Raw genomic sequence first — 15919 nt, 5'->3', positions numbered from 1 at the left:
AGCTTCAACAACTGCTTCTACATGAGATCTAAATCATCTACGTGCTTGAATCAAGTGGTCCTGGTTCATTTTGGACATTACTCTGACTATGGCAGCTTTCAAAGAATCTTTGGTGTTATGGGCGTGTTCTTTGACCTCTCTCTCAACAATGCTCCACATGTAATAGTCCAATGGATTGCGATCTGGAGAACTAGGAGGCCAAATGTTAGGGGTTATGTGATCATAAAAATTTTCTACAATAACAGAAAATAAATTACCTTACGAGACTCATACACCCAATGGCTTGCACCACTTTCATCAATATAGTTCCACCACCGGAGACCTACTAACAATCGACCTGTAAGAAAAGCAAAGAATACATTCATCAAGTGCTGCCTCTCCTCATTTGACTAAGTGATGAAAGGAAAATACTAGGGAAATATTTCAGTGAATGTTATAGAGTAATCAGATAAGGAAGAGATGTTTTTGTATGGTGTATACAAAGTACTCATTCAATGAACTCATTCAACATCTTTAATTGACAATGAGATTATATTTACATGATCAAAAACATTAAAAAGTAACATACACAATCTCTAGTTTGGAAGTCAGCTAATCTGCCTTTTTTATAATTTATATTTCTATGAAAGTCCTTACCAAGTTACTACATCTAAGCACTACCAGTCAGACTTTCTATTTCCCTTCATCTTTCCCGTTTAACTAATTAATTGACAGTCTTCAGTCATTTATAGTTTTAGATAATTATCAGGCTGATGTGATCCTTCATGGCACTAGACTAGTCCACCTAAATAGCAATTCATCCACACATGTTGTAACTCTCCAAATTTATATAGAAATTCTGGGTAGAGGTTAGTTGATATCATTTGACAGGTATCAATCCCCAGACGATGAAACACAAAGTTGATCTTGGTGAGATGTGAACTCAGAAATGTAAAGAACCATAAGAGCTCTAGTGGTTCTTCAAGATAGCAGCAACAGCAACAATAATAACAAGTAGTAGCAACAACAACAATAATCAACAACATTTAATGAGGCTCAGCATCCTGAGAAGAGACTTTATCAATTCTTCACACATCTCTAATAAAAGCAATATATCATTTTATTTTATTAATAAGCCCACAGGCCCTATATGTTAAATGGGAAATGAAAAGTTATTATCTTCTTTTTTTTATGGCTTAGTCAGAGGATAAAAGGAAGCACCCAAATCTGGTATTAGTAGGGAAGAGGATAAGCCAAAACACAAGAGTTATTACCAAACTGGAGATCTGGTCTGAATTCTTGCATTTAGAGTGGTCTCTGCTACAGGCACCCAAGGATAGGGTGGTGGTGGTAGTGGTGGTGTGATACTAATGGCATGGCTGCCAAGAGCATAGACACCACAAGTGAAATTGCTCCAAACAGCTAACAAAACCATTTTGCAATCTCACCACACTAGGGTCTTGCCTCTTGTCCTATGGTATAAGCAAACTCTTGATAAATTAGTTTCCTTCTGATAAAGCCACAATAAATACAACACTTACTAGTCAACATAAACTTGACAGTAAATTTGACTCTACTCTTAATACTGAACCCCTCCAACAGTGAATATTCTGTTGTCATTCTTAAACTTGCCTTAAAATAATAACCTCAATTTAACATTTAGAAAACATATTAGATATTAAAAAAAAACATTAAAAAAGCTTTTTTAAATGTCAATACCTGTAATATTTTTCACAGTCCAGAAATCCATGGATAAAAAGATGACAATGACAACAAAACTTGCAATAAAGCTTGAACTGAACCAACCACAAAAGAGATAAGCAACAACGGATGCACTTCGGAATATTAAATGGAAAAAAACAGCAAATGGATGTCTGGAAAAAGAAAGAAAATAAAGGATTAATATTTCAAATATTACAATATTAGCTGAAATGCTTGTTTCTTTATATATATATCACTATGAGGTGGTATCAAAAAGTTCCCAAACTAGTTCTGTAGTGTGCCAACAGATGGCAGCACACAGTTGCATGTGCAGTGAGAGCTAGAAGTGACTTTCATGAGGCAGTGTGCCAAGTGACATCGCCGTCTTTACTTTGCCAATTGTGAAATTTGTGTTTTTGTGATCACATGTATGCTTTAGTCTGCAATTTTTGTCATGTTCAGGAAGCTGGAACAAAGAGCCATGAAATTTTGCGTTAAACTTAGGAAGTCTGCTACAGAGACATTGAATACTTTGGCAAGCTTACGACATCGAGGTTGTGGGTCATACACAATGTTTTGAGTGGCACAGGTGCACGACAGAGCCACATCTGAATCAAGTGCATGGTCATCATTTTCATGCAACATCTGCAGTATTGTGCATCAAGAATTCATCCCCCAGGGCCAGACCATCAATTAAGAGTTCTACAGCGATGATTTGAAGTGTCTGAGGGAAGACATTCGGCAAAAATAAATCTGTATGAATGTGTATGTTTGTCTCTTTGTCTTGACATTGCATGATAGTTGTAAAATGATTGTCACTATCATACAAGTAGTCATTCATTCTCAATATCCTGTGTGAACATGTCTGAACATGGGTAAATATTACCTTGCTTGGAAACATGTCTGGGTTGGCAACAGCAAGAGCATCTGACTGTAGAAAATTTGCTTCAATAAATTCCATCCATCCCATGGAGTTAAAATGATGATGATGAAAAGTGAACTTACTTCTAAAATGATCTCCCTTCTTATACTTACTTCACCTTCTTCCTTCGTTCCAGGATATCCTCTTCTTCACCAAAATTTATCACCTCTTCTGTTCCATCCATAATGACCTGTAAATATATGTTAGTATATAAATGTGTGTGTGTGTGTATGTTTAAGAAGCTTGCTTTCTAATCATATCGTCTTGGGTTTAGTCACATTGCATAGCACCTTGGACAAGTATCTTCTACTGTAGCCCTGGGCTGACCAAAGTCTTGCAAAAGAAGCATTCTATACCCTCAAAAATTATTTCAGAACATCAGTGAAGTAATCAGATGACACATCTCTAATTGAAAGACCAGTGATGAATAATGAAGAACATTTCATTTGTGAAAATACTTGTCATCCATTACTATGTTAATACACCAACTTTGGTTAGTGATTACAACATTGGTAAATTTGGAATCTCTTGATCTTGAAGGAGGGTGGTTACTTCTGCACAAGAACATTTCATCCCTACATCACAGAGGTATGGAATCAGAAGCATGGCTTAATGGTTAAAAAGTTTGTTTCACAATCATGAAGTCTCAAGTTCAATACTAGTGCAAGCCTTATGAGTGAAACTGAGTAGATGGAAACTATGAAGAAGCCCATTAGATGGATGCACCTGTGACTCAAAAGTACTGTGTCATACTGACTCTACCTGAGGATCATGTTAATGGTACATGTGTCAGTGGAATGATCAGACACTTATGTGCTAATTCAATTATCAAAATTGAATAATATATCCATTTCACTTCAATCTTGGAAGGATAATGACATTGTCATAGTTACAAAACCAAAAACGACAAATCTGTTTACTCCAACAAGTATACAACATTCCTGTCCATTACTGCTCGAAAGGTCGCTCTAATCAAATCATAAAATGTCACACCAGTATCAAAGTGTCCATGAGGACCATAGAACAATCAACATAATCTTCATTACACAACAGCTTTTAAAGAAATACAAAGCAACATCAGGACCTGTTTATGACATTTGTAGATCTGTCACAGTTTTTTGACACTAAACAGGGAACTATGAAAGACACTCAGTAAATTCGTCTATCATTTTCACAAACAGATGATGGCTTGAGTTGTTGGTGGAAGGTAGAAATCAGGAATTGGCAAAGCTGTTTACTGGTCCTTTACTTTTTAATGTGCTCTTCATCAGTATGCCCATACTGTTATGCAGAAGGATAGCAAAAGTCATAATTAACTTCCAACTTAACAAGAACAGGAACTTGGTCAACATCAGAAGCCTACACACACCAAATTCAGATACCTATGTTGCATCATTACCAATAACTACACTCTGGGCAAGGAGATTCAAAGCCACCTAAGATAGATCTCTGTAGTCTTTGGAAGGCTCAAAACTAAAGTTCACTTTGGCAGTCTCGTTATTAGAGAGGACTGAAGATTAACAGGAGAAAAACTCTCAGCACTAAAAGGAGAAGCAAAAAAAGAAGTATTCAAAGTAAAAGCTGGCCTCTCCAGCACATCAAAAATTGTGACAAACAGTCACCAAACAATCAACTAATGAAAAGGTAAGATGGTCATCACCAAATTTGATGTTCAACAATAAGCATATATCAACTGCAAGGAGGTCATGTCATTAAGATGTTCGCTTTGCAATCATGTGGTTTCAGGCTCAGTCCCAGTGTGCAGCACCTTGGCACCCATAGCCCCAGGGTGACTAAAGCCATGAGTGAGTTTGGTAGACTAAAGCTGTAGGAAACCTACTGTAGAGTGCATGCATGAATGGATGGATGTCTACTTGTCACTGTTTCAACAAATCATTAACATTGTTTAAATTTCTTGTTGACATTAGATTCAGCTGTCCTGCAAATATAAAAATATGTGAAGCAAAAGAACTCCTTACTTGAAAATCAGATAAGGGTGGTGACCTTAAAATCCTAATTATATCCATGTCTAACCCAGACAAATGAATATATATACACACACACACACACACACACACAAAATACATTTGATGTAATCCAAGCAAGCTAATCCAAAGAGAGGGAGAGCTGGCTAACTAGCTAGCTAGATAGACTTACAAGGTAGCTTGTTTCAACAGCTTTTCTTCCTTTATATGTTTTATTTAATAAGGTTTTGGTAGAGACAGGGAAACAAAACCCATTCCCAGACAATTTTACTTATAGACCATGTAAGGAATTTTAAGTAGTCTTTACAGACATTAATTAACCCTTCTGATACTAACTCACCTAAAACTGTTGTTGGTCCTGATACAAACTTCCTGTTTTAAAATGATTTAAATTAAAACCTTTCGTCAAAGTTTCATGTAAATTTATGTTCTAAACATTAACAAGCAAAAACAGCTTGGAAAAGGAATGTAACCATGTAGTTAAGAAGTCTGCTTCATAACTACATCGTTTCATATCATATTCAATCCCCCTACACTGTTATCTTGAGCAAGCATTTTCTACTGTGTTGACCAAAACAAAATTTGCAAGACAGAAACTGTGTGGAAGTCTGATGGAAGCACTATTTCTGTTCTTGGGTGGTAAATTTAAGAGAGTACACTATGTTTTGAGCATTCAGGCTAGATCTCTGACCTTATGATAATTTCTTCCTTTTCTCTCTCCTGCTTGAGAGGCCCTGAAAAGGGTTATGAGTGATACCCTTCCTCCACTGACTAAGTCATGCAAAAAATTTTATTTTCTATTGTGAATTTTTGAACATATATACCAGCTGTTGTTGGCAAGATCTCAATAAATCAATATTAGGAATAAATATGTCAAATATAAATAAGTAGATACTCGCATGTGATTTTTCATGAACATGTTACTAAAATATATCTTATAGAGATTTTATTTGTTACATTTATGTATGCGCATGATAACTCACACTTTCAATTTCTTCTTCCTATTTTGATATTTTAGTATATAAAAAACCATAAATAGTTATTAATTCACAAACCAAGCGACATTCAAAGAAAGCATTGAAGAAATTAACAGATGTTACTGTCAGGAATGTTGTACAAGAGATGCAAAGGCAAAGTAGTCTGTAACATGACTTAATAATAATAATGATAATAATAAAATATTGGTACTTATGTCTGTGTGCGTGCATGCACACACACAAACAAACACGCACACAAACACACGTGTGTGTCCTTGCTTCTAATCATGATAATGTTAGTCTGTGCGTGTATAAATTAGCCCTTGTATATGTGCTTTAGTTTTGTACATGTGTATATGTTAGCCTTTGTGTGGGCATTTTGAGAGTAACAAAGCTAATAGCCCAAACAGACAAGCCCTCTTGCAATAAAGAGCTAAGATATGATTTATAAAATTAAAATAGAATATTTTGTAGGTTAATGATTGATAAGTAGATATAAGCAAAACAAGATTTTTGAAGGGATGAACAAAGTGTTTAGTGTGGGTGGAGTAAGCAGTGAAACAGGATAGGTATGTAACAGTAATTCACTGAAAAAAAGAGACATGGCATGGAATTTACTTGACTGAAATAAACATATACAAAGAAGCAGGGATTGTACTTTTATCCTTTAGGATATAGAGGACAGGTAATGTCCATAACCACTTGGGGTGCTGTTTGAAATATGAAGAATTTAGAATTAGATGTGATAAGTTCAGTTAAATATTAATTTGAATTGTTGGAAATTGGTGGTTGAAAAGGAAAAAAAAAAGGAAAGAGTGATCAACAAAATAATTCTGAAAGGATGATGAAAGATTATGTAAAGTGAATAGTAAAGTGAAATATAACAATGGAGTAACTGCAGTGAAGATGAAGTAGATACAAGCAGCTGTAAAGTTAAGACAAGGAATGCCTGCTAATACAAACGGAAGTTCAACTCTGCTCAGTCTTTAGCAGACGAATGTGTTACAATTCCTTCTGTCAATAGCAATTATTTATTATTTTTTTTTCAGGAATATCTAATAAATATGTCAAAGTATTTGAGAGAAGACTTACTGGAGTGATTCTTCAAGTAAGCATATAGTCTGACATTGTATCTCTCTTTCAAAAGTATCTTGTTTATCTGCCCAAATGCCTTGTTTAAAACAATATGCAAACGTAAGTCTAAGGTTTACTCCTGGCTTACCAATCACTAATAAAAAAATATAGTCTAAGATTAATTTTGTCTATGTGTATGTATGTGTGTGCATATCTTAAAATGGATTTTGTTTTTACTGGCAGCAGTAGTAGAAGAGCAATGCCCAAGACCTTCACAAGCCAATGCTTCTGAAATGTTTGACCAAAAACATATTATATATCATCATCATTTAACGTCTGTTTTCCAGAGAAAAGATAAACAGAAAAGATACACATGTACATACACACACATATACATGTGATATTAATTTCAAATTTTGACACAAGGCAGGCAATTTTGGGGGAGGAGGTACGTCAATTACAGTGATCCCAATGCTCAACTGGTACTTATGTTATTGACCCCAAAAGGATGAAAGGCAAGTCGACTTCAGCGAGTTTGAACTCAGAACATAAAGATAGATAAAATGCTGCTAAGCATTTCAACCAGTGTGCTAACAATTCTGTCAGCTTGCTGCCTCACATATATAATGACATTGGTAAACATTTTATTTTGTAGATATAAAAATATCATCTTAGTGCATTAGTTGTACCAAGCAACTCAAAGAAATAAGAAAAATTCATATTTCTGAGTGGAGGATGGGGAAAGAGAGAGAGAGTGTGTGTGTGTGTGTACTTATTTATTTCATTACTTTATGTTAGTAAAATACAGAAAGCATTATGCAAAGCTGAATTCTATTATAGATTCCATCAGTCATAACAAGTGTAATAATATATATTTCCATGGGCTGCGTTTTTGCAGATGTTTTCAATAGTGTAAATGAAATGAAATGAAATATGCTCTGCAATAACAAAGCAAACAGCAAATAATTTATGTTCAACAAGCATAGTTATGTTAGGAATTAGTAACATAATGAGACAGTTAAACTTTGAAAGTAGGGTTGACTGACACAAAGTGTTAGTGCCTAAATTGTTCAGAAAACAGTAATGGATAGGTGGAGCCGTGACTGAGGAGAGGGACAAAAGAGTGAGCATTTAAACAAACATGCAATTTCAGATCACTTACAACTTTCTAGGGAATTCTGCTAAATATTTTTGAAATAAACCTATGAAAGAAAAGGTTAAAAGAGAAAAACAAAAAGAAACAAGGAAAGTAATTATATCATTAGAAGTGAAATACAAAACAAAATTACAAAACATGTTTGCTTTGAATGACAGTTGACACTTAAAATAACAAAGAACATCAATTTACAAGTAAGTCATTACCAATGATGATACAAACTACTCACAAATATGAGGAAGGGCCAATTTGTTGGGGTTTTTTTTTTTGTTTCTTTTTTTTAACTGTTAAGTAATGGCCAAGTGTTAAGTTTACCAGACTGTTAAATAAATAGATCAAGCTTTTGTGCTGTAAGCAAGCATTGTATTGTTGTTAGTTTTGTTTGGGGCTTAGTTCAGCCCTGTCAAGTAGAATCATGAAAAATGACTTTCTGATCATGACAGTACCAATTTTTTTTTTTTTTTAATTTTTTTTAATATAGTATACCTAGAATTTACATAATCCAGTATGTTCTTCCTTAGGTAGGACATGTTGGATTATAGCAAGATAAGATCTGAGGGAGATTTGGTTGCTATTTCTAGCAAATGAAACAATCATATAGAGACCCACTTAGCTCACAATGATGGCAGTGGTGATAGTTTCTAAGTTGAGTTAGCTAGAGCCAAAATGTCATGAAAGAATTATTGAAGTGACATTCAGAAACAACCTACAGATTTAGCATTTATTTTACTGTTTTGAGGTATTACAGCCCACTGTAGCAGAGATGGACAGGATGATATTAGTTAGAATGAAATAACCAAGATGCTTCTGGATTTATTAAAAGAGATAAGTAACCTAAGAGATTTAGGCCCAAAGATGATAATTGATTGTCTGAGCTAGTGGTTCTCCATTGGGACTTATATGGCCCTTGGGGGGGGGGGGGTCCATATAAGATTCTTTTTGCTAAAATTTACGCACAATTAATTTAATTGCTTATACATATAAGATACACAAAATATTTTAGCAATTTTTTTACACCATTCCTAATGATATTTAATTATAAAAATATAATAGGATTTTTTACACACTGAATGGCTATGAGGGTCCACCCAAGTAAAACTGAAATTAAAGGGGTCCATAGGTAAAAAATGGTTGCAAACCATTGGTTTAAGCCAATGAAGTAACCGCTTATATAGTTGCTCGAACTGCTGGAAATGGGAACCAAATTTCCTTCAAAGTAGCAGTGGCTCCTTTGTTCAAGTTATATGTTTTAAGGTTGACTCAAATACAAGAGACAGTAAATGGTGTTATGACAATGTCCTGGTGAGTTGCTAATGTGTCTACATATTTGATAGAGATTATGTAATTCCAGGGCATGCATGGAAATAAAAGAAAAATGTTAAGGTAAATAGGCACAGACATGGTAGTGTGGTAAGAAGTCAGTTTCTTAACCACATGGTTCCAGATTCAGTCCCACTGCATGGCACCTTAGGCAAGAGTCTTTTATTATAAACCCAGAGCCAATGGAAGCTATGTAAGTGGATATTGGTTGATGGAAACTGAAAGAGGCCTGTTGTATACATGCACATGTATGTATGTATGCATGCATGCCTCACTATCTCCTTACCTTGATATTGTGCAATAGTTGTAAATGAGTATACCCATCATGCAAAGTATCCTTTGCTACCAATCTTCCATGAAAACAAGTCCAATCATGGATAAATATTACCTTACTTGGAAACAGGTGAGAATTGGCAACAGGAAGAGTATCCAGCCATAGAAAATCCACCTCAACAAATTCCATCCAACCCATGCAAGCATGGCAAAGTGAATATGATGATGATGATGATGAAATATAACATAAAACCTACAAAAGTTATAAAGTGTCAATGTTTAACTTCAGTTAAATAGCACGAAGCAGATGAGATACACTTCTACCAAGATAGGATGCTAGTATTTGCTGGTAACATTTCCAGACCTACTATTTATTTCTAATAGCTAAGTGAACTCACATGGAGTACAATGAATTGTTTTGTTCAGAAAAACAACAGAAATATATAAATTTTCATAAATTTATATATTATTGGGTGCAAATGGTATTTGTTCACAATTTTCAACTGCTCTAATTTTGCACATTTTTTTTTTTTGACTTTTGTTGTTGGTCTTTTTCTTAAAAACAGTAAGTATTTTAGCATTATTGCTTTACAGAATAATCAACTAGGAAAAATTTTGAACACCACCACCCCTCCCCAATTTGTGGAAGAGATATGATATCTTCCTTGGAATCCATGCCAGAAGCACAAACAAGGATATTTCAGGCTTCCTCAATGTCAGTAGAAGGATGGTGGAAAAGGTGAGAAATGAGCCACAAGATTCAGGATTTGACTACAAGGCAACAGCAGAGAAAACCCATGACCGATGATCTGACACCATCAGAACACCAAAATTCATCAATGACATCCAGCAAATTGAAAGATGTGGGGAGAAAGATGTGGATGAAAAGCTCATCCAGCTGATGGTGCATGAAGACATTTGTTATTTTTCATAGAAGCTGATCAACAAGTTGAAATATCTGCTAGAGCCAGACACGCTGTGGTTCTCCTTCAGCAAGAAGAATTTCTGCCAAGATCAGAAGATCAACTCCCAGAACAATAGGTGATTTGCTGTCTCACCTAAGGACATGCCCAGTGTCATAGAGATGAAATTGCCAGCAACAATCATGGTCTTCAGTGTTGTCAGCAGTGAAGGTGACATCGTACCACTCCACTTCTTCCCTGAAAGCCTCAGACTGAACACTGATGGCTACATCTGTGTTCTGAGAGAGGTGGTGAAGCCCTGGATTGACCAGGTAGCTGCAGTTGGAAGACTCAGGCCTGGCTGTGAGAGAATTTCTTTGATCACACAGCACCTGTCATTTAGCCTACCAACTCACCTGACTGCAACCTCCTCAACTTCTTTGTGTGGAGAGTGGTGGAGCAAGAGACCAACAAATTCAACTGCAGCATAAAGGACAAGCTGAAAGCCAGGATTACCAGGGCCTTCTGAGGCCTAAAATAAGAGATAGAGATGAAGACCTTTGGTCGGTTTTGAGGTTGCCTGGAGGTTGTCACTGAGGTCAAAGGCAGGTTCGTCTAGTGAGATCAACAGAACATGTCGTGAAGACAAACTGAACCAAATTTGACAAATACATCTCAAAAAATAAAAGTTTTATTTTTCTTGAGATAGGCATCATGCGAACGAATACTGTCCGTACCCTGTATACATAAAATAAAATACAAGAACTAGGTTAATTAAAATAAAAACATTGGAAATTATAGATAAAACTGAATTTTATTGTTTGATATGTTGTTAATAATTGATATTGTGATAACAAAATGCCTACAGCAGATTTGAACTCAAAAACTACAAGTAGTCAATCTGATATCTTATCCATTTGACTATTTTATATCTAAAGCAGCTTTAAGAGATGAAGCAGTCAATGATGAAATTTTACTTCATGTATCAGAGAGAGGCAGGGAGATATTGAGTAACAGACTGGATAAATAAGAGAGAGAAATATTTTGACTTAAAGATTCAATTGTTTCCAAATGTCAAATAGTTATGTAAAAGGTTAATTCACATGCAAATAAAATTATAAATGGTGGTTATTTCCTCACTAATGAGATCCGTCTCACACAACACACATACACATGATGGCCTTCCATACTATTTCTGCCTACCAAATTCACTCATAAGACATTGATCTCCCCAGGGCCATAGTAAAAGAGTCCCACTGTGTGGTACTTTGGGCCACACAGTGGGACTGAACCTGAAATCATGTGGTTGCCAAGTGAGCCTCTTAACCAAATAACCATGCCTGCACCTATAGATATGTATAATACAAGTGAGGTGTGTGTGTAAAACATACAAATATGTGTATATACTTACTCAAATGACAACCAAAGATGTGGCTTCAAATGAGATGTACCTAAATGCCATATCAGAAGCATATACAACTTGTTTACAGGAGTGGAAGTAAATATTCAGATAATGATCCCAGCTTTAATAGAGGAGGTGATACCAATATTCCATATCTCCCTACCAGTTCTTTCAGTCATTCCTCTGTACACCCAGTCATCTATTAAATCTTTTCAATCTGCCATTCTTTTATTCCTCTCTGTCACTCTCAACATATAATTTTCTGTCCTTGTCTCCTTTAACTTTTCTGAATTTGGTTTCTACTCCAATCTCTCTACTGATAAGTGAAATAACTCCTTGACATACAACCATGAGCTACTATCCCTATGTTATTAATTCTTAATAATTACAATTTTTACTTTATACAAAATATCCTTTTATTTACTTTACTGAACAGCTGTGCATGTAGAATTTCCACAGCAGCAGTCTTTGACAGTGTTCCACTTAAATACATAACATGCACATCTGACAGGTGTAGGGTGATCAGCCTTGCAAGAACCTCAGAGTCATGGGCATTGTTTCTTAGTATGATTATTATTATACTATATTATGAACCCTCACTATTTTCATATAGTCAAGTGGTCTTTCTTTCTGACTACAAACCAAACCAAACCAAACTGATCATATGTGTGCGTATTCATACATATATACATGCACACACATACATACATACACATATCATCATCATCATCATCATCATCGTTTAACGTCCGCTTTCCATGCTAGCATGGGTTGGACGATTTGACTGAGGACTGGTGAAACCGGATGGCAACACCAGGCTCCAGTCTGATTTGGCAGAGTTTCTACAGCTGGATGCCCTTCCTAACACCAACCACTCAGAGAGTGTAGTGGGTGCTTTTACGTGTCACCCGCACGAAAACGGCCACGCTCGAAATGGTGTCTTTTATGTGCCACCCGCACAAGCCAGTCCAGGGGCACTGGCAACGATCTCGCTCGAAAATCCTACAGGAGCCAGTCAGGCGGTACTGGCAACGGCCACGCTCAAAATGGTGCATCTCATGTGCCACCCGCACAAGAACCAGTCCAGGGGCACTGGCAACGATCTTACTTGGCTTGCCGGGTCTTCTCACGCACAGCCCATTTCCAAAGGTCTCGGTCCGTAGTCATCGCCTCGGTGAGGCCCAATGTACGAAGGTCTTGCCTCACCACCTCAGCCCAGGTCTTCCTGGGCCTACCTCTTCCACGGGTTCCCTCAACTGTTAGGGTGTGGCACTTTTTATATATATATATATATATATATATATATATATATATATATATATATATACACACACACACACACAAATATATATAATTATACTGACATAGATTTTACATCTAATTACCTATACTAGAGAGGATGGAATAATTTGTTTAATTGCTTAGATATTTGGACAAGGTCTACATATCATTCATGACCCTAATCAGTAAAAATTACCAATTAATACCGACTTCAGTAGTTTAATGAAACACAACAATTAAAACATTTCTCACATTTCTGAACCCTCTGACTCTTTCCTAATACAAAAACATTTGAATAAATATATTGTGAGAATATTTAAATCTGATTGCTGTCATTATTTTATACTAACCCAAAAAATATAATTCTGTTTGGTCCAGTCAACTTGATTGACCAAAAGAAGACAGGTTCCATCCCTACTTCCCTTGTAAAATCAGTCATTTTTGTTTGAGCTCAAGCCAGTCACTAACAAAGCAACAAAACTTTTTGAGTTAAGAGAATTCTCAGTGTTTGTGAATATGTGATTGAGTTGGTGTGTTGGTTGAACTGTCAATGCATACACCCAAGTGTGTGGATCTATCCACATAAGAATCACAGATGGAAATTTTTTGGAATGTCTTACAAATCTTAAGTGTGCCACTAATAGATTGGATTTGGAGAAACTGCATCAGTTTCTTTTGCTCTTTTTCCTTGAAACCATGTATTTTTAGATTTTTGTGCAAATTTGTTGGTACATAACCTAATGCACCTATGATGATAGGTACAAATGAGAATTCCTAGTCAGGGTAAAAGAGCTGTAAGTTCTGAATTAATTTGCCATAAAAGTTGTGTGTGTGTGTGTGTGTGTGTGTGTGTGTGTGTGTGTGCATGTATATGCACATGTATGTATATATGATATAATAATAGATGCAAAGGAATCTGGTTGAAAGTGTCCTCATTAATTCCTGAACTTACACTTTCAAATATACAGGGTGTCCACAAGGTCTGGGTACATGGAGTAAATAAAAGCATAACATAACCAATTAAATATAAGAAATAATAATTTCTTAAAGTATGTGCTAATCCCCATGTACCCAGACTTTGTGGACACCCTGTAGTGCAGCTGAACAATGGAGCACATGAGCTGAGCGACAAGCCTGATGTAAAGAAAATCAGATATAGTAAGCAAGAGAAAAGACTATGCAGGTATGGGTATGTGATGTGTATGGAGTAAGCTCATTGCATAAAGAAAGGACCCAGTGGAAGAAAAAGGTCAAGGAAGATATGGAATCAAATCATGATGACTGATCTCAAGTAGCTGAACTTAACAAAGGTGATAAAGGACCACAACTGGTAGTGAAATGATGCTGGAGAGAACCCATCCAACCTATGTAAGCAAAACAGAAAAAGTGATAAAAATGGTAGTTTTGATAAGATTGAGATCAGGATGTATGGTATCAACCCTTGGGTCTCTCCCATAAGTCTCCATAAACTATTCTTCATTACTCTATTATTTATTACTCACCCACTCTCTTACCAATTTGGTCCCTTAATATTGAGAGAGAGTAATGAAAGAAGGCATCAGATTGGATTCCATCCCCTTACCTAACCATCATCTCTTTATTACATCTCATCACCTATATTGTGCACATCCTCCAGACCCTATACTTACAATTACTTTCCCAGTCCTTACTCCTCATACCAACTCTCTAGAATCACCCACTTGCCCATGTTTCCTGCTGCTGTTCAAGAGAAACAGCAACTGCTTCAATTTCACTAAGCTTGGAGGGCCTTTGAAAGTCATAGGCATAGCTCCTTTCCCAGACTAAAGCAATAATTTTTGTCTTTTAAACTAAATAATGTAATCAGTACTTGAGTTTATTTTTTTACAGAACAGACTTATGGGAAAGGCCCATTAGTCAAACAACTCCAACCAGTTTATACCAAACAGATTGGTTGCATTTTTCACCAAAAAAACTTTTGCTCTACAGGTTTTTCCCTGAAATGTGATAACACTCTACATTTGGCCTACGAAGTGTGGTTTTTCACCTGTCATGTCTCCTGCAATTTTTGAGGTTTTCCTTAACATAAGTTTTCCAATTCTTTTCCAAATGTCAGTATTGATAATCGAGATATTGCTACCAGTATCTAGTTGTAATTTAATATTCACTGCGTTTACTTTTACATGTACAAATATGTGTCTCCACATCTGCGACAAAGTCTTCATATGTGACAAAGTTTTCATCCTCTTTTTTAACTAGATTCCAACACTCCCGTCAAGGGTTAAATAGGGAACTCTTATCACTGAATACTTTTGATAGTAGTTCAACTGTTTCCTGGAAACAAATTCCACTAGTTATTTTGGGTAGTATGAAATTACAATATTTTTCATGTTCAGCTGGAACTAATTTATGTGATAATAGTCTTATTTTTTCATTGTCCATTCACAACTTGCAATCTTCCCTGAAGATTTCTTCATATCTTCTCAAGTATGCTGCAAAAGTTATACCCTCCTCTGGGTCATAACTGAATTCTGTTATAAAGTTCAATACGCCATCTGGTGAAAATGAACTTATAGTGTTTCCGGACTTCTGAAGACATAGCTCCATTAACTGTTGTTTGTTTTTGTTGTTGCTGAAGTAGTTGTTTCTGCAACTCCCATTGTTGTTCTTGCTGCTGTTTTTGCAAATGTATTATAGAAGCTAATAGGCCTTCCATCATTAACAACTTTGTATCACAAAAGTCTATTAACTGACCTGTGTGAGTTTCAAATCTTCATCGCCAATATTTATGACGATAATTTTTTTACACTATAACAGTGTAGTAACAATAAAACATATAACAAAGCAGGGTAACAACAACGTAACAATCCAACAAACTCTCCACAAACCAACAAACGATATTCCAACAAACTTCCGAAATGGCATCTTACGACTTCCTGCGGTTAACACCTACTCTCTCTGGTCTCTC

At 35.9% G+C, this 15919-nt stretch overlaps 1 protein-coding gene across 3 annotated transcripts in view; it reads right to left on the bottom strand.

Moving 5' to 3' along the window:
• LOC106884314 (Golgi apparatus membrane protein TVP23 homolog B) overlaps positions 1-15919 on the bottom strand; it is a 35671-nt gene that overhangs the window by 8496 nt on the left and 11256 nt on the right. For 2 of the 3 annotated variants that reach the window (XM_014935638.3, XM_089347506.1), the window contains exons 2-4: positions 2716-2792; positions 1699-1853; positions 258-337 (exon numbers count right to left, since the gene is read on the bottom strand). In XM_014935638.3, the coding sequence (XP_014791124.1) occupies positions 258-337; positions 1699-1853; positions 2716-2792 (312 nt within the window). Of the gene's footprint in view, positions 1-257; positions 338-1698; positions 1854-2715; positions 2793-7800; positions 7841-15919 lie in introns of all 3 variants that reach the window. The other variant, XM_014935639.3, reaches the window with a different exon arrangement.

The sequence above is a fragment of the Octopus bimaculoides genome, chromosome 2, assembly GCF_046866305.1.
Source record: "Octopus bimaculoides isolate indiv1 chromosome 2, ASM4686630v1, whole genome shotgun sequence".
NCBI lineage: Eukaryota > Metazoa > Mollusca > Cephalopoda > Octopoda > Octopodidae > Octopus > Octopus bimaculoides.
The sequence above is the reverse complement of the archived record's forward strand: the minus strand, read 5'-3'. Positions and strand labels throughout refer to the sequence as shown.